Raw genomic sequence first — 26103 nt, forward strand, 5'->3', positions numbered from 1 at the left:
CTGTATCTAAGATTTATTACTAAAAGTCTTAAAGTCTGAACTATAGCATATTATGTATGGCATTCTTCTAGCATTTCATAGACATTTTTTATTTTTAAAAATAGTATTTTACCTTGATTATAGAGAGAATGGGGACTGCACCTTATTTTTAGGTAACAGATCAACTACTAGGCCTTTGATCCACTCTAGTTGGCTAGATTCATCATTACTTTTAGTTTTTACTAACCTTTTCAGTATTGTTTGGAATGGAATGAGAGAAAAACTAATTATGTGTATAAATTTTGAGGTACATTAAGAATGCCTCAAAATAATATTATAGATAATAAAACTTTTCAGACATAGGATAAAAATAAATGAAATTGACAAAATTTGAGAAATAATGAAGTATTTTACCGGCATAGTATATTATACAAATATTCAAATTTATGAAATAGGATTATAATATAAGGCAAAAAAGTATTATAGTTATTTTTAGTAAAAATGTTTTAAGGTGAATTATACCTATGTTCTAAACTTGGTAAGCAATTTAAAATAATTTGCTGACTTGTTGATTTAACCTTTCAAATACACCAAGGGCCATAACTTCTTGCAGCATTTATAGATAATTATCCAAATGTGTTTTTGGTTAGGATGTGAAAATATTTGAGAAATAAATCCAGTACTTGCGCTTATTTACTTTACAGAAATCGGAGTTTCCCAAATTGGAGGAAGTGGAAAGAGGAACTTGAATATAAATCAAATGTTTGTTTATAGGTTTCATTTAGAAATTCACATTAGTGACTCTGATAGTTGGGATATTAACCCAATAATGACCTTTGCTTGTAAATTATTATTTTCATGTACCATTATATATTCTTATGAGGCAATTCTTTTTGGAGTGACTAAAGAGAAATATTACATTTTTATCAAATCATTTATTTTCAGTGTTCAAATACAGCGATATTTGCATTTAGGAATACTACTTTATTTTAGTATAGCTTTTGTTACACAAGTATTTTCCTGTTTATACCCTCCCCTTCCTTCAAAAAAGAAAGAAAAAGGAAGGAAGGAAGGAAGGAAGGAAGGAAGGAAGGAAGGAAGGAAGGAAGGAAGGCAGAGAGAGAGAGAGAGAGAGAGAAAGAGAGAGAGAGAAAGAGAAAGAAAGAAAGAAAGAAAGAAAGAAAGAAAGAAAGAAAGAAAAAGAAAGAATCCAACATCATAACTTTTTAGAGCTTTATGGGCTTTCAAGATGATTTGCCATAGCAAAGATGTTTCCCAGCCATTCATCTTTAATTACATTTAAATTTACATTAATTTTTAAAAGGATTAAAAGCTATTTCAAAAATGATATCCCTATTCACTAAACAGCATATATTAATTTATAGCTGTCTATTAAAAAATGTGGTTAGTCTGTGTCTCTTGACTCATGCATAATAAAGAACTCTTTTTGAAAGTATTTGCTGTAAAATATTGCTTGGGGGATCAAAATGTTAGTGTGATTGGTAACTAGTATTTTTGCACTTAGGCAGACTACTTTGGATGTCTCAGATGCAATCATAAAACTGTATAAAGATTTTTGAGGTTGGGGAATGATAAGTGGTTAGAAGACATTCTTAGATTATGAAGCCCTTGGGAGTAGGAGTGGGGTCTTCTTGATCTGTTGTAAAATCCTTATGTGCCTGATGCAGCATCATCACACAGGAGGAAAGCATGGTGTTGCTACTAGGACGGCCAGGAGACAAATCAGAGGTTGATCTTAGAAAACGCTAAGTCCCTCTCAAAGTTTTCCTCTCAAGCTGAGCTGGTGTTTGGTTTTCTGATCATATACTATTTCTTCTCTTTATAAAAAAAAAAGAGTTAAAAAACACACTCCCTTGAAAGAAGGCTAAAATGTTTGCTATCAAGCCTGAGAGTGATTTGAACCTTCACTCAAATAGAGTGAGAGACTTGTTGCTGTGATTTTCATCCTGTGGTACCTAGAACCCTTATCACCATTGGCATATCAGATAAAATGCATATTATTCTAGAGATTTCTCTGGCATAACTGCGAGGGCCCTGGGTAAGGCAGAGGCCATAGGTGACTGAGTTTTCATTTCGACAGCTGGACAGGGCAAGTTTTTTAACGGGCTGACATCCACTTGCTATGGATTCTTTTAGCATTATAGCAGGCCTCTTTATGATATATGAGTAGTCATATATTACATATGATTAATTATTTCATCATCATTTCCAATTTAATTTAAATTAGTTTTAAATGTTTTAATGGACAGAGAATCAACCTTTTGGTTTCCTTAAACTCTATCTACCACCCCCTCCAAACCCATCGGTAGAATACAAAACTGCAGGGACTCTATCACTTAGACTGGGGCCTTTTTTTCTGAATCTAGATATTTATATTTCTCTAAATCTGGCCTTCAGCATATAAATTATTTCAATAAAAAGTTTTTAAACTTCTATCATTCTTTTATTCATAATAAACTTTTATCGAACACCTGCTACATACATGCCATTGGGTGCAGGTGCTGTTGATATAGAAATGAGTAATGCAGTTTCTGACATCAGGGGCTTATAGTCTTCACTGGCATCATGTGATATATTGTAGGGAGTACAAAGATGAATCCTTTAGCAACTGATGCATGTATTTTAAAAAGTGATGTATTCATACAATAGAATATGATTGGCAATAAAAAGGAATGAAATATTGATGCATGCTAAAATATGGATGAAACTCAAAAAAACATTAGGATTAATGGAAAAAGCTTGTCACAAAAGACTGCATCTTGTATGATTCCATTTATGTAAAATGTCCAAAATAGGCAAGTCCAGAGAGATAGAAAGTAAATTAGTGGTTGCTAGGAACTGGAGGTGCAAGGGAGTAGGGAGTTAGTGGCTGTCAATGGTACAGTATCTATTTGGGAGTGATGAATTGGTCTAAAATTTATTGTGGTGATGGTCACATAGCTCTATAAACATATTAAACACTATTGAATGCTATACTCTAATGGGTGAATTGTATGTAAAGTGAATTTAATCTCAATAAAGTTATTATAGAGAGGAAGAGAGAGAGGAAGGAAGGGAGGGAGGAGGAGGAAGAGGGAGTGAGAAAGGAAAGCGGGAGAGAGGAGATGGGGGGGGTGGAGAGAGAGAGAGAGAGAGAGAGAGAAAGAAATGGAAGGAGAAATTTTTTAAAAAACTTGCTGGTGAGGGAAAGTTAAGAAATGGGAAGGTGGTAAAGAAATACGTTTTATTTCTATATTGGTCATCTGATTTACACAACAGTTTCAAATACATGTTCTCATTTCATCTCCACAACATTGCTGTGAATTTGTTATTGTGTAGAGAATATGTGAAACTTAAAGAGCTTAATGACTTGACAAAGAATGTATAGCTTAGTACAAAGCTGAATGGGTGATTAAACTCAGTTTTCAGGAAAGAAGAGCCCAAGTCGAAGGATTGACTCATAAAAGAGGGACGTATGCCTCCTGAGATTGATTGGAGGGAAGACAGAAAAACAAGATGAAGATACAGATACTCTGAATTCTCTGAATCCAGAAACTTTTATAGTCCAAAACACCTTTTTAGTTCCTTTTTTGGTAAGCTAATATATTAATGTATTCTTTTGTAGGCTAATGTATTTGTAGGCTAGTTAAGTACCTACATTTTAAATTCCTTGAGGACAGGGCAATGTATACATCATTCTGATCCTTCCCAGTACATCTAGGGTCTTGATTAGACATTTGCCTATATTGGGCAACTGTATTCTGAGGAAATCTGAGCTTACTGGCACTAACTAGTAGAAACATAATGGTCATGGATTCAGACATGTGTCTCTATTAGTCTTAATTCTGTAAGATGATATCAAATGTCTTGTTAGTGTGCATTGCCCTGTCTTGAATTGACAACACAGACTACACATTTACTTCAAAATTTTGATAGAGAATCCAGCCTTTAATTGTTTGTTTTTTAGTTCTCATAAAAGCATTCTTTCTTTTACTCACTGTACTCATCTTTCTGTCCCCACTTGAAATCACTCAGCAAAACCTATTGGTTCTATTTCTAAAATATAATGTAAATTTATCCACTTCTTTTTCTCTACTACAAAATCAGGCCAGGCCACCATCATCTTTGTTCAGGTCTTTCAACCAGTCTCACCACTTCGAGTCTGTCCCTCCACTACACTATAACAGCAAGAGCTACATTCTTCATGTGAAAATTCTGTCATGTGCCTCCCTGCAGGTCCTGCTGCCTAGAGAAAATATCATCACCCAGAGTTATTTTTTAAAATACATATTAATAACTCTTTCACTAAATATTTGAGGACCAACTATTTGTCACATACTGGCAGCTTCCATTGACCATAGAACAAATTCTATTCTTTACAGTGACCTACAAGGCCTTAAAATGTTCTTGCCTTTTCCTTAAATTTTATCTCATTTCTTTTCACCCTTTCTTACTACATTCCAACCACAATGATCTTCTTTTAGTTCCTCAGAAAAGTTTTCCTGCCTCAGAGCCTCTGAAAGAAGTACTCTTTTCTCCACTTTTCCTGGTAAAGCTCCTTAGCATAATCTTTTAGTTCTCAGTTTAAATATCTCTTCAGAGACATCTTCCCTGATCACCAAATCCAAATGAGGTTTCTGTTTTCCTCATTCTTCAGTTAGGCAGGAATGAACAGAAAACCCCAAATAATAGTGGCTTAAGCAAGACAGAGATTTCTTTCTTTGCCATGGAGTGTTCAACATAGCTATGCTCTATGTGATAGGAATCCAGATTCCTGTCCACATGTTTCTTTCCAACTCTACCTCCTGGCAAGATGGCATCTTCCATCTGCATTTAAGTGGCCAGGAAGAAGTCAAGGAGCAGATAAAGACATGCCCCTCCCTCTCCATGAAGTAAAGTGGTCACACCTAACTACAGAGAAAATGAGGTCCTTTTTTTTGTCTAGGTAGTCATGTTCCCAGAAATATTAACATGTTCTATTACTGAAGCAGAGGGAGAAATGGATGTGGGGAAAAAGGAACAATGTCCTAACATATACTTGTGGTAGAAAGACTCTTGTCTATCACATGGAATTTTCTTTGACACACAAAATAACTTTCTTGTAAGAAATTTGTGTTTCTCCTGATTTGTTTTCCTATTATGAACACTATTTTGTGCCTGATTGTTTCACTCTTTGCTTCATTATGTTTTCACTATAAGCTCAGGCAGTTTGTAGCTAAATTTATGGTTTTCTCTAACAATTGCACAAACCTTATGGTATGTATTTTTTCTGTAATATTAAACTTGGCATTATTTTATTTTAACATTTTCTTTTTCTTTCTTTCATATTTTTTTCAGTGTGTTTTTACAAGTCTCAAATTCTTTTGGTAATAAAGCAGGGAACATAAATAAAATAAAATTTTATATATATCCCCATATTTAATGAGGACAATAAAAGTAGCTACATCATAGAATTGTTGAGAGAATCAAGAGTTAATATAAGTAAAACATTTAGAATTGTCTGGCACATTGTAAGAACCGTATAAATGTTAGGTTAGTATTCTTATTTTAATTAAATCTTCACTAATGTGATCATCAAACAAGCCTGCTTGAAGGGACAGTCTTATGCGTACTCTCACAGTAAGTTACATGAAGAGAGAAAAGATAAAATTATGTATTTAAGAGCCACTCATCTATGCTGGAGATTATAATCTATGTAGCAGCTAGCAAATTCATTGTGGTTTGTAAGATAATATGCTACAAATCTTAATAGCGATGACCTCTGAGTCATTCTGTGTGTCCAATAGGTAAACACCTGCACACACAGAGATGTCTAATAGTTGAGGACTCACCACCAGGAGGTCTGTTACTCTCTTTCTGCCTTTTTCTATGTTAGGGACAGAAGGTCTCAATCATCTAGATAGGTCTGGGTTGGAATCTCATATCTACAACTAACTGAGCTCTGTGGCCTAGGTCAAATCTCAGTTTTCACCCCAGTAAATAGGGACAGCATTACCCACCATATACGAACATAAGGATTATGTGAAATGATACATGTAAAGAGCTTTACATGATGCCTGTCCAGAGTATACATATAATAGTTATACCTGTTATCATTAGTTTTGCGCCAATGTTTTGAACTGAATCCAATTTCGTGGATTTATATTAGTATAGACAAACCTGTTTTTTTTTTTTTTAATTTGAATACCCCCATTATAATATGATGGAAAGTCTGTGAATGCTTACATTTTCACTTTTCTATCATGAGGTTTTATAGAAAGTGGCTTCTCATTTATGGTTCAAGGATCATAAATGGTCTACATGGATTCCTAGGAACCATGCAAGCTATAGCATTGATATTTTTAGTGACATAGCATTTCTACTTAAATTTGTGATATGGATTAATAAATTATTAATGGTGTTGAATGGATGCCTGGTTTTCATTAAATTGGTAGCTCTTCAGAAGCTCATCAAAAACTTACCATTTTGTTGAGTTCAAGTGGTTGGTGGTGAATGACCAGATAGGCTCTTACTCTGCCAAAGACGATCACGAAAAATATGAGCAATTTAATTAAACTCGGCAAACATATATTGAATTCAGCATATGGGACAAACATGGTGCTACATATTGTAGCAATACCAAGAGACCTACCCTGTAGTGACCATCTGTTGTTTGCTAACCAGCATCCATTTCCCCTTTATCTGGGAGCATATGGCCTTTACCCACTTCCAACCATATGGTTTGGGTGGGATTGGCCCTCCACCCAAGTCTAGAGGTGGGTCTTGCCTGGCTTAAGGTTAGTCAGCACATCCCATCCTCAAGACCATAGTGGTAGATTCAGAGTAGGCATATAACCCATGAGTCTTAAACAGACTTGTCACCTGAGGCTTCTGGAAAATGAAGCTTGCTTTGTCTTTCCTGTGGGAACTGGTAGAAGAAACACTATCTCTTTCCCTAGGCAGTATAATAAGGATGTGGGGGCTGGGAGAACCTGGAGCTATGAAGGGCCAGTGTACAACACAGATGCTGAAGATGAAGGGAGTTGGTACCAGGAGCCAAGAACTAGAGGCCAGCCCTACTACTGGTCACACAAGCCAATACATTTCCTTAAGCCAGTTGGAAATTTTCTTAGGCCAGTTGGGGTTTTCTATCACTTATAGATATGGGAATTCATATATCCTTTGACCTCAGCGATTAGACAAAAGATTCATGAAAGCCATAACTTAAGTGTTACTGTGTTTCTAGAATACAGATTCTCATCTGTAATAAAACTTGGTTCAAGGATTAAAATTATCATGGAAACAAAATTAACCAATAACAAGTTTATTGAAATGCCTTGAGAGAAGGGATCATATCTGTCTTATTTACTGTTGGGTCTTCTGGGGCCATTCCTAGCACACAGTTGAGTCCTCAATATATGCTGATTGAATATGAGAGCTCAACCATATGCTAGATTCTATATTTCCCACATATAGGAGACTTTCTCCAATTGGGGCATCCCTGATTATAGGCTTTACTGGCCACAACCTTTTCTTTTGAAAAACATGTACACACATATACATATATAATATATATATATATATAAAATATGTGTATTTTGAAAAAAATTTATTTTTTAGAGTAGTTTCAGGTTCACTTCAAAATTGAAAGGAAAGGACAGAGAATTCCCCTGTACTCACTCCCCCTACACAGGATAACCTTCCTCATTGTCAACATCCCACACTACAGTGCTGTGTTTGTTACAATTGATGGACCTGCATTGACACATCATTATCACTCAAACCTGTAGTTTACATTGGGGTTCATTCTTGCTGTTGTAATTCTATGGGTTTTGACAAATGTGTAATGACCTGTATCCACCATTATAGTATTGTACAGAATAGTTTCACTGCCCTAAGAATCCTTCGTGCTTTGCCTATTTGTCCTCTCTCTCCAACTCCTGGCAACAATGAACATTTTTACTCTCTTCATAGTTTTGCCTTTTCCAGAATGTCATACAATTGGAATCATACACTATGTATGTATTTTTTTGGATTGGCTTATTTCACTTAGTAATACACACTTAAGTTTCCTCCATGTCTTTTTGTGGCTTGATAGCTTATTTCTTTTTAATGCTGAATTATATTGCATTGCCTGTTAAGTACCACCATTTATTTATCTAATTACCTACTGGAGGGAATCTTGGTTGCTTTCATGTTTTGGCAATTATGAATAAAGCTGTATAAACATCTGTGTGCAGATTTTTGTGTGGACATGTGTTTTTACAACTTTTGAGTAAATACCAACAGGTGAAATTTTTGCATCATGTGGTTAGAGTATGTTTAATTTTGTAAGAAACTGCCAAACTGCCTTCCAAAGTGGCTGTACCATTTTGTTTCCCCTGCAGCAATGAATGAGAGTTACTGTTGCTCTGTATCCTTGCCAGCATTTGGTGGTGTCAGTGTTTTGGATGTAGGTCATTCTAATAGGTAATGTAGTAGTATGTCCTATTAATTTGTAATTCCCTGATGATATATGATGTTGAGCATCTTTTCATATGCTTACTTTCCATCTGTATATCTTCTTTGGTGCGGTGGCTATTCAAGTCTTTTGCCCATTTTACAATCATGTTGTTCAACAACCTACATATTTTTTAAGTTGCAGAATAAGTTGTGTGTTTGTTATAGCACTTCTCCATGTGTTGTTCTATGGGAAGTATAACATCCTCGCTGTTCAATTCTCTCAAATGGAGAGAATTTAAAAAATATTCCAAACTTGCAGAAAAGATTTAATAACTGTGAACCTTAGGGCATAGTTGCTTCATACACACAGACATATACACATTCACATGTAATTTTAAAAATAATCTTTTTTTTGAATTAGTAATTTTTTAAAAATTTTATTTTATTATTAGTTTCAAGTGTACAGTAAATTCATTGGTTAGACATTTTAGTTTATGAAATGATATCCCTGATTGCTCTTTCTCTCCTCTGGCTCTCCACCTAGCCGTTACATTACTGCTGACTGCATCCCCTGTGCTGTGCTCCCCATCCCTGTAATCATCTATCTAATCTATTTTTAATACAGTTGTAGCTCCCTTGTACTCACTGATTCCTTTTTATTTCCTTTCTTCCAGGGTAATAACTGTTCTGAAGTTGGTGTTTATTTCTCCCTTGCATGTATTTATATTTTTGCTTTGTATGTATGTGTCACGAACTATATATAAAATTATATTTTGTGTATTTTTAAATGCCACATTAATGGAACAAATTTTTCTGAAAAACATTTTTAAAACTTCTTTTTGTGATTTATTCATGTTGATACATGTGTATCTAGTTCATTCATTTCAACAGTGGTCTTCTTTTGAATTAATTGTATAATAGTTTATGTGTCTTTTTCCCATTGATGGACACTGGTGTTCATTGTTTATGCTTTTATTGAGGTTTTTACACTTTTATTTGATTAAAACAATGCTAAAATATCTGTACATTTCTACAGTATACATGTGTGATAGTTTCTTTAATTTCTCTGAAATAATACTTTAATGTGGATATTTTGGGTATTAGGATATCTTGAACTTTACTTAAAATTGCTTAATTTTCTATAGCATCTTTGTACTAATTTATATTTCTGTTAGCAATATATGAAGATTCTGTTGTCCTCAAATCCTTGCCATCCTTTGCTATTGTCAGACTTTAAAAATTTTCCTCTGTTCGATAGATGTCAAGTAATCTCTGCCAGTGTAATAATTAGAGGTTAAACACCCTTTTATATATTTATCTTTTAGGTTTCAAATTCTATACATTGTGTATTGACATTTGACTTCTTTTCTAATGGATTATTTGTCTTACAGGTTTTCTAGAGTTCCTTGAGTAGTAGTTGTATAAAGAACAAATATATCACCCCTGTCTGTGACACCTTAACTTTATTTACTGTGTGTTTTTCAAACAGAAATTGTTATATTATTATATTTCACTGTAGTCAATTTAATAAACTTTTAATTGCGGTTTGCGTTTTTTGTCTTTTTAAAGAATTAGCTTTCTTGCTTTGATGTCATAAATATCTATTACTATAATTTCTTTGAAAAAATTTTTATGTTGTGATAAACAACACATAACATGAAATCTACCACTTTAATCATTTTTAGGTTCAGTAGTGGTAAATGTACTCATACCATTGTGAAACAGATCTTCAGAATTTTTTTATCTTGCAAATCTGAAAAACTATGCCCATTAAACAACAATGCTCCTTTTTCTCCTTCCCCCACCAGCCCCTGATAGTCACCATTTACTTTCTGTTTCTATGAATTTGACTACTTTAGATACATGATATAAGTGGGATCATAAAGTATTTGTCTTTCTGTAACAGTTTTGTTTTTTTAGTGTAACATCCCAAAGTGTATCCATGTAGCATAATAGAATTCCCTTCTCTTTTAAGTCTGAATAACATTTTGTTTATTTATTCATCTATTAGTGGTTATTTGGGTTGCCATTGTGAATAATGCCGCTATGAAAATGAGTGTACCTTCGAGACCCTGATTCAATTCTTTTTTTTTCCTCCGTCTTTATTGAAATATAATAGACAACTAGTTGCTTGTATTTACATTGTAAAATTCAATGAGTTGTTTTTCCCAATTATAGTTAGCATATAATACATATTCCAGTTTCAGTTGTGTAGCATAGTGATCAGAGATCCACATAACTCGCAAAGTGATCACCCCACTAAATCTAGTATCCCCTTCCCCCTTATATATTTATTACATTATTAACCATCTTCCCCATGCTACACTCTACATCTCCATGTCTATTCTGCAACTATCCATTTGTACTTCTTAATTCTTTTGCCTTTTTTTTTTGTCCTCCACCTTCAACTTCCTTCCTATGTAGTATCCCTCTAAATATTCTCTGTATCTGTCAGTTTATTTCTCCTTTTGTTGTTGTTGTTGTTAATTTTGTTCTTTAGATTCCACATGCACATGAAATCATGTGATATTTGCCTTTCTCTATCCAACCCATTTCATTCAACACAATACCTTCTAGGTCCATCAAGGCAATATCTTTTTCCATCCCTTCCCATTTAGTCTGTGTGTGTCTTTTAATCTGAAGTTAATTTCTTGTAGGCAGCATGTGTAGGGGTCTTGTTTCAGTCACTCTGTCTTTTGGTTGGAGCACTTAATTCTTTTCCATTTGAGGTACTTGTTGATAGGAATGTAGTTATTACCATTCTTTATTACTGTTTTCAATACATGTTTTTTCTTCTTAAAGAAGTCCCTCCAACATTTCCTATAATACTATCTTGGTGTTGATAAATTCCTTTAGCTTATTTTTGTCTGGGAAGCTCTTTATCTGACCTTCAACTCTAAATGATAGCTTTGATGGATAAAGTATCTTGGTTGTAGATCCTGGGTTTTATCATGTCGAATATTGTGCGCCAAGTTCTTCTGTCCTGCATGGTTTCTTTTGAGAAATCAGCTGTAAGTATTATGGGTTCTTCCTTGTAGTAGGTAACTAACTGCTTTTCTCTTGCTGCTTTTAAGATTCTCTCTTTGTTTTTAACCTTTGGCATTTTAATTAGGACGTGTCCTGGTATGGGTTTCTTTGAGTTCTTGGTTTTTGGGACTCTCTGAGCTTCCTGGAGTTTTATCTCAATTTCCTTCACCAGGTGAGGGAAGTTTTCCATCATTATTTTTTCAAATAGCTCTTCAGCATCTTGTTGTTGTTGTTGTTTTCTGATACTGCTATGACACAGATATTTTTACATTTAATAGTGTCCCATAGGCTCCTTAAATTATTATTATAGTCTTGGCTTCCTTTTTCTTACTATTCTGATTGCATGTCCTTGGCTTTCCCATCCTTCAGTTCTTTTGAATATATACTCAGACATGGATTTCTAGATTGTGTAGTAGTTCTGTTTTTAATTTTTTGAGAAATCACCATGTTGTTTTCTATTTTGCTTGTACCATTTTACTCTCTACCAGATGTGCACAAGGGTTCTGCCAACACTTGTTATCCTCTGTTTTTTTTTTTTTTTTAAGGTAGCCATTCTAATGGTATGAGATAATATCACATTGTGGTTTTTGCCTGTTTGAATCTTTTGTCCATTTTTAAAATCCATTTTATTTGATTTTTTTCTTGTTGTTGAGTTGTAGGGGTCTTTTATATGTTCTAGATCGTAACTCTTTATCAGATATATGATTTGCAAATATTTTCTCCCATTCCTTAGGTTCTCTTTCCACTCTTGATTGTGCCCTTTGATACACAGGAGTTTTTAAGTTTGATGTTGTTCCAGCTGTCTACTTTTGCTTTTGTTGTCTGTTTTCAGTGTCATATCTTAGAAATTATTGTTGAGTCCAATGTAACGAAAATTTCCCCCTATGTTATCTTCTAGGAATTTTATAGTTTTAAGTCTTTAATCCATTTTGAGTTTCACCATTTAGATCTTTAATTCATTCTGAGTTAATATTTTTATATTGCGTAAGATAAAGGTCTAATTTCTCTTTTACGTGTGAATATCTAGTTATCCTATTTGTTGAAGTGGTCTTGGCATGCTTGTCAATGATCATTTAACCATATACACAAGGTTCCCTCACCCCCCAGGCTCTCCATTCTAGTCTATTAGTCTATTTATTTGTCTTTATGCCAGTACCACACTGTGTTGATTACATTAGCTTTGTAATATGTTCTGAAATCAGAATGTGTGAATTCTCCAGGTTTGTCTTTTATAACCATAGAACCATATAACTAACAATATAAGTGCACGTGCGTGCATGCGCGCGCGCGCGCGCTCACACACACACACACACACACACACTATTTAGAGGTCCCTTGAGGTTTCAAATGACTTTTAGGATGAAATTTCAATTTCTTCAAAAAATGCTGTTGGAATTTTGATTCTGTTGAATTTCAAAAAACATACAGTACATGCTGACGTAAGTGAATTAGGAACAAATCTATATGGGATAGGATGAAAAGAGCATGGCTTTGGAGTCAGTCTAACCTGGATTCAAATGTGAGCACTGCTACTCTCTAGTTTGGTAAGATATTTGAACCTTTCTGTATCTTCTTAAAACTTTTTTGTTCTCACCTATTAAATGTGGTTCATACTCTGGTGCTTAAGTCTTTTTTGCTTAATCTCTGTTTTGATGACTTCCACTTTTAACGGGACTCACATCAGTAGTTGAATTTATGTCCTTCCAGCCAATGGACTTTAATAAATGGCATCCAGGAAATTTTCATGTAAGTCATATAGTTCTGATATTTCTATCATGTCTCTATAATCTTCTTCTAGTAGTAAAGTGCTGTCAAACTGAATCATGAAACTGAGCCAGGTTTTTTATTATTGATGGCAGAAATTCTGTTTTGTTACAGTATTTTTCCCCCATGTTTTACTTCTCTAAGAAGAGCATAGGACGGTTAACATTTCAAAACATAGCTAAATAAAAGAGCCCATTTTGGAATGCCAAGCTCTCATAGAGTTATTTTATCTCTCTGATCTAATACTGTAATAACATTATTTTGTACTTTGATATAATCATAATCATGCCAGTTTCTGTCATTTTTGCCCTTGGTTTTTGAAGGTGGAATTTAGAGGGAAAATTTAGATATGAAATACTGAAATCTACTGAAGTGTATAGAATTACTTAATAGTACAACAGGGATGCTTGTTTCTTTTAGAAGTGACATCAGGTAGGTTAGCTAACCGAAGCTGCCAAGACTGTATTTTTGTGATCTCTAGGGTATATCTCCAATTTAAAATTATTTGTCATTGAGTCTGCATGTGTTAAATCACTGGCACTTGCTAAATTCTTTTTCAGATTTGTTTGTTTTCTACTGTTCATTGTTGATCATTTGATCACTTTGATGTGTGATAGGAGGAAGAAAGTAGTTATCTAATTTTTACTGAAAAATATTCCCCAGGGTATTAAGTAAATTTAGTCTGTATCTTCTCTGTCATCAGCTTCAGATTGTGAAATAATCTGATAAAAAACTTTAAATTCAGGGCATCTATGTTAGTCAGCTCTCACTCATTGGTAATAGACAACCTCCAAAATCTCTGTAGTGTGCAACCACTAGAATTTATTACTTGTTCACTTTATATGTATGTGACCATACACCTGCCCATTCACATTTCATATACATAAAGTTGGTAATGTCTTTGCTTCTGCCTTAGATATCTTTTTCCCTCCAAGATTCAGGCTGAAGGAGAAGCCGCCATCTGGGACATGTTGTTCTTGTGCCTGAAGGAAGAGAGCTCTTAAGAGACAGTTGAAGCCTGTAGTGGCTCTTAAAGTTTCTGCTCAACATGACTATATACCTTGCCCATTCACATTTCATTGGTTAGAGCAAGACTCATGGTCAAGCCGCATGTCAGTGTCTTCCAAGGGAGACATTACAGTTTATAAGGCAATTGATGGGCTTGTGTCGTTCTCTTATAAAGAAGAGGAAAGGAAATAATAGAAGGTATAAGTTTAGGGCCACTGGTATCTTTTTCTATTGTGCCCTGTTCTTCTCATGCATCTTCAAAAAGTCTCTTCTCTGCTCCTCTCACCCATCCCTCCATCATTCTTTCTGTACCCTTTGCTACCAAGTAGATCCATGAAACCTGCTCAGCTTCTCTGCCAGCCTGATGTGGGATCTTTATGATGTAGTGCCTAAATTACTGACTTAGTCAAAACTGACAAGAAACCACACAGCCTTTGGAGCTGTCTGATGTGATAAAGAATAGCTCTGTTCTGAGCTAAGTAGGCTACATAAATGTTGAAATAAAACCCGCTATTTTTATTTTATGCCTGGTAATTAGTTTGAAGTGAAATTTTAAATAAATCAGATAAGTACTGCTTATACCTATTCAATATATTCCAGAACCCTTATATACCTTACTCTTATTGTCTTATAATTTTTTATAAAACACAACAGTTTTTATTTGTATTATCTCATCCAATGCTCACAGGAATCCTGGTGTTATCAATATTATCATGATTCTCATTTTACAGCCTGGGGAAAGTTAAGCAGCTTATTAAGGATCAAAGGTTGGTGAGTTTTATAGCCAGTATTCAATCCAGGGTACTTAATGATGGACACCTTTTGTCACTGATAAAGAAATACCCAGTTTTAAAAGCATGTTTTGAAGAATGCATAATATAATATAGTAAATATTTTGTAAAATAAAGTTTTAGAGTTAGATGCTTATTTTATTGGTAGGATTCACCTTAAAATTAAAAAAAAATTGTCTTCATTTGAATGATCTGATTACTAAATTCAGATTACATGCAACCTTCTCTAGGAAAACAATCCTTACATAGATTTGGCAGTATGGTTAGTGGAGTACAAAACTCCTGAGGCAAGTTTCTGCATTGCAGTAGATGATGTCCCCTCCATACTATTGCTCAAGTGGTCCACTAGTCTATCTCCATTGACCTTCCCTAGTCCAAGCCACTATCACCTTTTAGCTAGAATGTGAGGGCAGTCCCTTCATAGCTTTCCATACCTTTTATCTCCATCAAGCCTTTCACCACACTAAGCCTAGTGATACTTTTGAAATGTAAATCCGAATTTTCCTGACTTCTCTATCCCCACCCAAATTTCTTAATGCAACTACAAGGCCCCCATGTAATGTTTCCCTAAAAACTGCCAGCCTCTCATGTTATTCTTTCCCTCAGTCTCTGTTTACTTTAATCTCAGTCCTATCTTCTCCCTAGCCTTCCTGCCAATGTTCTGAAATTCATTAACCTTCATTTCACAGATCCTTCTTTTTCAGCAAAGCCAGCCATGACCTCAGACCATCATGACTAGATATGTTTTAGTCTATTGCAGCCAGAAACTCACCTCTGTATCCCCACCATCACTAAGGCCTGTGGAGTTTGCTCCTTAAATACCACTGGAAGTTGACTGAGGCACAAAGTATCTTCCAGCTGCTCACTTTAACAGATGTATTAGAGGACAGTGGTTTTTGTGAAAACCTTCACTTATCCACACCAGTCACCATTACAAAGAACCACCTAGCTTTGAGGGGAAAAAGCAACCATGTTCAAAACAACCATGTTTCAAACACAATGCACCTTGTGTTTTAGAGTATAAATACTCCCTGTGATAATTGCAATATTAATCAAGGTGCCCAGAAGTATGAGTGCCTTTCATGCTGCAGCCTTAGCAATGGAAGCTGTTTGGATGCTAGTGATCAAATTGCTAATGGTTGGTTTGTATGCTATGCTTAATGCTGCTGTGTGTTGCTGAGTTGGGTCCCTGTACACTTGGATTGTCCTTCATCACACGCTGAGTTAAACATAATGGTCTCATGGTAGGTACCTTTCCATTATGCAACCGAATATGTAAATTCTGTATTTTAGAGGTCAAAGTAGACAAGTTGCTTTCCTTGTGGCTTGTCCTCAGGTGTCAGTATGGCAAGTCAGCTTGTGGCATACTGCTCTGTCGGGCAGACAGCTGACTCTCTAGAGACGATGATAATTTACTGTACTGTGAATGTTGATGAAGTCAGGTTTGGACTTGCTCACAAGGCTGACAGACCAGGTTTAATTTGAGCCAGATCTCAGGAGAGAGTTGGATAGGTTGGTCACATTCCTCCAGTTATCATCTGGAGTTGTGCTTTGCCTCTTGCTCTTCTTTCACTCAATCAATAGCTGAACTTTTATTTTTTTTTTTCCAGGGAGACTATTCTCCTTGCTTTCTTGGAATTAATAGAATAAAAATAGGGGTCCTTAAGTATCCTGGTTAAAAATTAGATTTTAGAGTATCCCCTGTCTATTTTGGGACCTGGCAGGAAGGCTCCTATTCACTGTAAATGAACAGAAATTTCATCTATTTTTGTCATCTCTTGTTTGTTTTTTACCTGGGAATGCCCTTTTCTTCAATGTCTGGCTGTTGAAATTTTCTAAGGTCCACTTAAAGTTTTATCCTATAAGAAACTTTCTAGATTTCCCCTAGTGAGAATTAATATTGATTTATGTTATTATTTTGTGAAATTTTACTTTGTGCTTTTATTTAGTACTTGTGACATTTTGTACTCTTTTAGAAGTTATTGTTTACCTATTTTTTCCCCAGATTTTACAATTTTTGAGGAACTTACCCAAATTTGTATTGTCTGCAACACCTAGCACAAAGCCTTGTCCAGTAGGAGGGCTGTAAACTTGTTGAATGAATTTGAATCTCTCAGGCTTATTCTTTTATGAAAAGGATATTGCATAATCATAATATTCTCCATAAACAAATGGACAGTCTGAAAGGACTGCTCTGATATTCTTTTATCTGTCTTGCCATGAATTTGCAATTTCCTTATGACTTTAGGCCAAAACACTGAGTTTCCATGACCAACTCTTGTTAACTGAGTTCAGGAAATACCAGCCACTTTACTGGACCGTATATTATATAGTGTACTAAGTATAAGAGTAGATGTTGAGTTAGAAGTGAGGCTTCCTTTTGTGTGGGGCTGGAGTATTACCTGTTTAGTGGTTAAGTCTGAAATCAGAATCAATTTCCTAAAACATAGCACATTGACTTGAACCCCAGATACATGTTTTTGTATCTGTATTCTTTTCCTTTTAATAGCAGAAATCATAAAATTCTCACCTCACAATCTTCCTATTCTTAACTCTTCTTGGGAAGAATCAAATCAGGAGAGACAGATTGGAGTCTCTATCAAATTCTTCATAGAATAAAATGCCCTGAGCCAGCACCACAGCAGTCAGCTTCTGTTGTCTTTACAGGGAGACCACAGCAGTAATTATGTACAGGGTTACTTAAAAATAAGTTGATCCATTTTGAAAATTAGGTGTGGAGAATAAAAAGGAATCTGAGGATTTTTATGCTAGTTTATGATCTAATCAGCTGTTGCCACCGGAGTCATTTTATAATAGGAATATATTTTAGCTTTAGTTCATGTTTTCTTCAGAATTAACTACCATAATCCTTTTCATTACTTTAACGAAGTCTAATGGCTCTTGTCCTAGAATGAAGCACTCCTCCCAGCTCCACTATTAATAGGTTTGGGGTGTAGTGTGATAACCGCATCCTGATTAATCAGTAGGATCTTGGGTAGACTAAGAAAAACACCAAACCAAAAACAAACAAACAAACAAAACAAACAAAAAAACAAACAAACAAAAAACCAACAACGAAAAAACCTGATAACCTACGTGGACTTTTATATGCCTATTTATTTTTCTTCTTAATTCTCTTAAATTGAAAATATTCAGATTTCCTTTTGATATATCTTACATTTGTGAAAGAAGATAGCAATACAGTTACTAGGAGGGGGACGACCCTTGGATTCAGATACCCAATAATTCAGATCTGGGCTCCAACACCCAGTAGTTGTATAAACTCATTTCTCTATACCTCAGTATCCTCCTAATAACTAATTTGCAGAGTTCTTGTGGACATTAGTGTAAACAATGTGATACTAATGGATATTCGAATATAGCTATTATTATTGTGATCAAATATTCTAACAGAATATACAGAAATACACAATTTCCTCAGCAGTGTACATTTCTAAAGGGTGAGAAAGGATGAGGCATTATTATACTTTTCTTTTTCTTTTCATTCATTCAGTATATGCATGCGTGCGTGTGTGTGTTTATGCCTATGAGAGAGAGGGAGGGAGAGAAGAGAATTTCACACATTATGTGTCAGGTACCATTTAAGGCACTTTGGTAATATTAATGAATAAAACATAAAATTTCCGACCACCACAGATCTGACATTATTGTAGTAGATGCAGCTAAAAGCTGATAAATTCTGTGGAAAAATTAAGCAAGATAAGCGGAATGAGGGTTGGGAGTGAGTTGCAGGTACAAATAGGGAGGTCAGGAAAGGACTTACTATGAATATGACACTGGTTTTGAATTCTTAAAGGTTCTCATGCACTATCTTTTAGAATGGGAGAATGGGAAGAAGGGAGATGAGAATAAAGAATGGGAACCTGTTGATTTGTAGGAGAGCATGAGTATTTTTTTCATGTAACATGTCACAACACAAACTAACATAGACGAATAAAGTTTTTCAGATGGTCTAGTTTGATTTTATTCAGTTGGAGCAAACAGTTCTCCTTAAGTGTTTGCATATACCCTGCCTTTTCAAACGAAAGATACTAAATACAGTACACCTGATTTGTGACCAGTGTGGGAGGTTGTCATCATGACTGTCATATCTGGTATGGGACTGTCATGAGGCACTTACAGAGATGCTTTCAGTTATTTATGTCTAATGGTGAGCCTGCAGTGATTATGAGTTCTATGTAATAGCCATTACACACATCTGGCTATTTAAGTTTAAATACGAATTAATTAAAATAAATGGCATTAAAATTTCAGTTTATGAGTCACATCAATCACACTTAAAGTTCTCAATTGTCATGTGTATCTAATGGCTACTGTGTTAGTACAGCTAGAACATTTACAACATTGCAGAAAAATCTATTAGTATTTGTTATTTTACGTATTGTTTTGGTTTAAATACCAGAGTTAGAATTTTGCATAAAGTAAGGGTAACTAGGCTTTAAGAGAGAGCAAAAGAGCTTTCTCATGTTTAAGTACCTGCATTTTTATATTTGGAATTTATATTTCTATTCTGACTGTCCCATGGCCCTTTCCTGCTTGGTTATTATTACACAGCTGCACCCTGGGTGGTAAGAGAATCAGACTTCTGAGTTGTGCGAAAAGCACTATCAAACCTTAAAGGTAAAATTGCACTTTTATGGAAATGCTTTAGATCCAGTCAATGGTCCCTTATTTGAAGCAGTGCCATTCAAGAATTATTTATTGACTGACTGCTACATATATACCAAACACTGTGTTAGGCTCAGGAGATGCAAACAAAAATGAACATGGCCCCAAGCCCTGAGGACATCACAGTTTAGGTAGTTGAGAAAGTCATGAATAGGCAGAGTTTCTTTCTCCAGTGCCCAGGTATGCCCAAGTATTCAAAGTCCAGAGTAGGGTTGTGCACAAGCCACCCTTCCTGTTGGTGGTGGGGAGGAGATGAGACAAGAAGCCAGAAGCCAGGGAATGCTCCCTAAGGGAGTGATTTTTAAGTGGCATCCTGAGTAATAAGTAGATGAAATAAGATGAAGTTAGGAGAATGGGGTCAACAAGACATGATGTACAACAGTGTGAACAAGGAGACTGAGGAATGAACTTGCATGGTGAGAGTAGGAACTTTTAAGTTTACTATCGATAGAAAAAGATACCTTGAACATCTTTTTGTAAGTCTATAGGCCATCTGTGTTTCCGCCTTGGAGAAATATCTATTCAGGTCTTCTGCCCATTTTTTAATTGGATTGTTTGTGTTTTTGTTGTTGTTGTTGTTGAGTTGTATGAGTTCTTTATGTATTTTGGAAATTAACCTCTTATCAGATGTATTGTAAGCAAAGGAATGCAGTCAGCATTAATGTAATGGCTAGGTGCAGAGCCAGAGGAGAGAGAGAGCAATCAGGGGGATCATTTTACAAACTATATAAATGTCTAACCAATGCACTGTATACTCAAAACTAATAATAAAGTAAAATTTTTTTAAAAAGCAAAGGGAGACTATGTCTGTAGAGACAGACAATCTTTGGTATGTAGAAGCGATAGATTTTCAGAAGCGATAGATTTTCAGAAGAAGGGCGGGAGAATGGTAACATAGGCTGATTTGACTTTTCAGCAGTTCGAGTATACTACTCTGGCAGCTTTGTTAGAGGTTTAATATGAGGGATGTGGGCTGGAGTCTGGGACACCAGTGATGGTGGGTGATTGGAGGAGGAGGGATTCATAGCAGTCCTAAAGAGAGATAATTAGGTCCTGATGTAAGAGAATGTAATGGGGTGGAACAGGGGACATGGGTTCAATCAATATTTAATAGGTAACATTATCAATGTTTGAGGATTGACTAGACCATGCGGGATGAAGGAGACAGAGGACTCAGAAATGACTCTAAACATTCAGGAAAACATTAATTTGAACTCTTCTTCCAAGTTCATGGTGATAGGTTTTGACTGACAGCTGCTACTAGTGACTTGCTTTGGCAACTGTAGGTTTTGGCTCTTTAAGACTCCATCACTCCTTATTTGTTAAAAAAAAAAAGTTGAAGCATCAACCATAGAAAAGTACCATCCCTGTATGACTTTAATTTTTCAGTGGCCTATGAAAATTTATAGAAATTTGGTTTGATTTTTAGTGGCTCCAACCCAGATGCCAAAATTACCCCCTTGCTGGAACATCCCTTAGGATGGGTAAACCACTGAATCTGGTTTTTATTAGGAACAGCTGAAAACCATCAAAAAAATTCCCGTAATATTTCAATAGTAACGCCAGTCAAATTTCAAGGTAACTCTAGGTTTTAGAAAGTTGCAATTCTCAAAATCCATCTAGCTGAACCCTTAATTTGTATTTTTACACATATTTATCATGTAAGCAAGCTAATGGCTTCCTTATTTTCCGTAATTGTACATTCCTTTTGTTTTAGGTTATGAATTAAATTCTGAGTTCTGAATGTTGGTGGAGACATATTTATAGATCTGTAGTTATCACGTTAAAGTCAAAGTACAAATTCAGTCTGGATGGTAGAGCCAGAAGTAGGAGAGGAGGCAGCCTGAAGGGTCTATTATGATGGAGTCTCTATTTAAAGCAAACATTCTCTTATAACTGCAGTGCATTATAAAAGGATTTTCCTAGTAACAGTTAATATTTTAATGACTTCTGTAAGTTTCCAGAAAATCCACTTTATAGTTTGCAAGATTAAGGAAGGATGCCAAATGTATGTTAATACCTTAATTTTTACTGACATATTTCATGAGACTGCATATCTAAAGCCACAAAACAGGAGGCGCCTGACACTTTCTTTCAGTTAGTTATATTTAGCTACTGTATCTGACCTTTGTTGCTAAATATTATTTTTTACTTGTGAAACCCTGTTCCCTAATCAGGAAGATCTGGGCAAGTCTTGTGGTGAGGAAAGGTAGTATATCTCTTCTAAGTGAGACAATAGGATTATGGGACAATTGTATAACATCTTTAAAATTTAGAATAGTGGTGTGTTGGGTGATGAACGAGTACTATAAATCAAGAAGCATGAGAAGTTTCCACATCCTTTAAGAAAATTTTGTACAAAGGAGGAAAGAAAAGAAGCTGACTTTTTCTGGTTCTTGGGAGAGAACCAGAAACTATTTGTTAAAAGTTAACGAAGATCGTTGGCTGCTAAGAACATTTTCCATGAACGGCCATCCATTGTATAATGTCAGTGAAGGTTGTTTAGCAACATATCAAATAGTTTTATGAAAAGATAAATATGTTTTATTAACCCCAAGAGGAGCTTCCTGAAATGCATTTTCTTTGTAAATAATCTATGTCATTCTGTGAAACTCATGACTTCTTAGGGTGGGAAAGAAGGGGGGGAAAAAAAACACTATCTTTTCAAGCCATTTGTGATTTAATACCTGCTGGTCGAATGAGTTGAAAAACCTATGAGTAGTATATTATTTTGAATGCCTTTCTCTTTCTTGGGGAACTGGCTAACCCCCACAATCTTTTTACCATGGCAAATGGCTCTAAAACTTTGATCTACTCAAATCATTTTGCCAGATGGAGTGGCTAGAGCATGTGTGACCTTTTGTGTGCCTACTCAACCTGGCTGATTGGAAACTATAAGTTAATCTTGAATGACTTTTATTCCTAGGTATTACAGCAGAAGTTCTGCTGGTGACCTCTTTCAATGAACTACAGAGAAGAGCCTCAGAAGCAAGAGGGAAGATTGTTGTTTATAATCAGCCTTATACCAACTACTCCAGGACGGTGCAATACCGAGTCAAGGGGGCAGTGGAAGCTGCCAAAGTAGGGGCTTTGGCATCCCTCATTCGATCGGTGGCTTCCTTCTCCATCTACAGGTTGGTCATGATGTTCATTTGAAATCTTTTTAAAGACCACAGTTTTCTATGAAAGAGAAGCCGTTATAAAATAAAAACAAACCATTCAAATGAAAATACTGATTGCTTATGGTATTTTCCCCCTTTCCACATTTGTTCATTTGTTTGTAATATCTTCTTTGGCCTTTTGAGGATTCCAAGCATCATTTGTGTATTCCTTTGAAAAGCTTTTCACATCTATGACCATCCCATAACATTCCTTATATAACAATATATTATATATTTTTATTGGCGGGAGAACTAAATCCACGTCTGTGTCTCATCAAAGATTCTTAATGACTTCAGAGAAAATCAGGCTTTTTTCATTGTTGCTAGAGAAGTGAAGGAAAAATACAGTGGGTAACAGGAAGGGGGTTGTCTGTGGTGCAGGGGAAGAGGGCTGAGGAAGCAGAGGACCTTGGACATAGACCCATCTCTGCTCCTGAACAACAGTCTGGCCTTGGGAATGTTCTTCAGTGATCTGGTCTTCAACATTCTCTTCTATTAATCAGTGATGATGAAGAGTAATGCATTTACAAAATTATTTTAAGAATAGGTGAAGTAAACTTATGAAAGATACTTGATTATAAAGATCTATATAAATGTTTGGTGGTATTATTTGAGGACAACATAAGTTTTGTCTTTTTCTTTGTTGTTCTGATTGAGGTAATTAAGTACAAAGTGCTTTACTGACCCTTAGTCTTAAGGATGAAATTCAGCATTGCAGTGGATAAAAATTCTAAAAATTGATGTGTAGACCTTTGGCCTAGCTTAGTAGTTATATATGGTAGTGTCACACATTAAGGATAAAATGCTTGAGAAATATGGATAAAAGCAGCACTATTTTAGTGTGGTAGCCTGGTCTCTGTCAGATTTAAAACATGTAAAAGTAATTGCAAATAGGGTTTATTTGGGTCTCAAGACTATATCTTTAGTATCTATTGTAAAGGAATTTAATTTATTCTGCATAATTGCTATTTGGAGCTGGAGACACAGCTACTTGACCTTAATTAGCACCCTTACACCCTTGCAAATAAAACAACTGAGGAGAGATAAATAACTAGGAAGCCAAGTCAGAAGGGAGTTGTTCAAAAGTACAGAGAAAAAAGAGACTTTTTTCTTTTACAAGGAAAAGATATCTTCCTAGGGGAGGAAGGTGGGACATGTATAACCACTTGTTAGAAGTTTTATGAGAAAAAAACTAGTTCCACTGATGTAATAGTGCTAAAACTAACGTTCTTTGTAGAGTCTTTAAAGATTTGGTGACTAGCAAAGTAAAGATTGGGCTGTATTCTTTTGGATGGTTAACCTTCCCAGAAGGAAAGTCCTAAAATGGCTAGCTTACTTCCTGGAACACCTCATTTACCCCTTAGAGTAACATACTCACCATGATTTCACTGGTCATGAGACCTAAATTATGGAGCTAGTCTGTTGCTTTGTGAAACTAGGTGACTGCCAGAAATATTTATTTAAGAACTACTACTCATAAGACTAATAAATTCCCAGATGACTTGGTTAATTGGCATTTTTTTTCTTTCTGTTGTAATGAAGATGTCTGGAAACCCAGGCTAACTAGGAGCCCCAGAAGAATTTTATCCAGCATAGGGCTTAGAAGTCTGTTGTTAGCCTCTAAGATTTGGGGTCAGCAACTTGTAATGTGTATTAAAAAGACATTTTTCTAATATTTTTATATCTAGATTGATTGTAATTTTTCCTTGATATTATAGCCAACCATATTTCACTGGAGTCTTAACTTTAATAACTCCATATTTTCAACATTTATAAATACACAATAACCTTGCCCTTTATATAATACTTAGAATCTTTCACATGTTATCTTATTTGTTCTAACAACCCAATGGACCAAGCAGAAAGGGCATTATTATCCCCAATATGGGTAGTGAAATAAAAGTTCAGAGAATCAGCATATAAATATATATGGTTAAGTCTTGCATCTTAAAAAATAAAAACCATAATGAAACAAACTGTCTCTTTGTCCACTTCTAGCTAGTTGTTTCTTAGAGCCAATTTTTCTTAAAGAGTGTTTTATATTCCTATCTCTAATTCTTCATTTCTCATTCACTCTGCAGACCATTTTAACCTGGCTTTTCACAGTACTGAAATGGAACTTGTTAAGGGCACAAATAATTGCCTAGCTCTCAAATATAATGAACATTTTTAAAGCTGTCATCTTACTTTACCTCTCTGAAGCATTTGTTAGTGTTGACCGCTTTTTCAGTATCTCTTCTCATTGACTTCTGTGACTTCTTTGTCATATTCTCAATCTGACTGTCTCTTTCTCTCTTTTGCTCTCACTCTTTCCCTCTTTCCCATTTTTCTTCTTTCTTTCCTATTTTCTGGCTTCTCACTCTGGGATAGTCTGAGCAATCCCATCATGCTTGTGGCTTTAACCACCACCTCTACTGTGACACTCGCAAACCCACCTCTTGTATACATACCACTGCCTGAGCTTTAGGTCCATATGTCCAACTTCCTGCTGATTCTTCTTTTGGATATTCCATGGCTATCTCAGCTTCAGTTATTTTTCAAAATCAAATGCACTCTTTTATATCTCTTTCCTGTGATTTCTATCTCTGAAGAGAATGCTATCTGTCTGTCTTCTAAGTTAGATGGTCCTTGATTACTTTTTTCTTTATCAATTATTTCTGGTGGCTACTATGACTCCTAGGTTCTGCTATTTATCAGTCATTTCAACAAATACATATTTAGCAGCTCCATTTCCCAACATCACTCTGCATTCTAGTAGTTTGGAATCACTAACACTTTCTCAATGTACCACATTTCCTCAAAGTTCCATGACTTTGTATGTACTTCTCTTCTGCAACCTTATATTTCCTTTCTCACTGTCTCACACTGTCCTTCAAGATTCATCTTAAGAGTTTCTTCTTCTGGGGAGCCCGCCCTTCCTGATATACAGCCTCCAAGCCTAGGTGAACTACCTCTTTTTGGTATTCCCACAACATCCTGTGCATACTCTGTGTCATGTCTTGGAGGTCGTTTGGGTTTGTGCTTTGGTAGGGTAGACAAACTGTCATAATAAACAGCTTCAAATCTTGGTCAATTAATATAATAGTCAATTTCTTTCTCACGTAATAGTTTTAAGAGTGTGGTCAGCAGGTGACCTTCTGCTCAGTTCCCTCTTGTGGCTCCATCACCGCTAAGATCTTTTGAGTCCACAGCATCCAGCAGGTAAATAAGGAGCTGGAGTGAGAAAGTTCATGATCGAAAGGGAAATATTCCATTGCCAGGCC

General features: G+C 35.5%; 1 protein-coding gene across 2 annotated transcripts in view; it reads left to right on the plus strand.

The window, feature by feature from the left end:
- CPQ (carboxypeptidase Q) overlaps positions 1 to 26103 on the plus strand; it is a 433138-nt gene that overhangs the window by 130534 nt on the left and 276501 nt on the right. For both annotated transcript variants that reach the window (XM_036233308.1, XM_036233307.1), the window contains one exon: positions 22606 to 22813. In XM_036233308.1, coding sequence (XP_036089201.1) covers positions 22606 to 22813 — 208 coding nt within the window. The remainder of the gene's footprint in view (positions 1 to 22605; positions 22814 to 26103) is intronic.

This window comes from Rousettus aegyptiacus, unplaced genomic scaffold, assembly GCF_014176215.1.
Source record: "Rousettus aegyptiacus isolate mRouAeg1 unplaced genomic scaffold, mRouAeg1.p scaffold_m13_p_15, whole genome shotgun sequence".
In the NCBI taxonomy this organism is placed as follows: domain Eukaryota; kingdom Metazoa; phylum Chordata; class Mammalia; order Chiroptera; family Pteropodidae; genus Rousettus; species Rousettus aegyptiacus.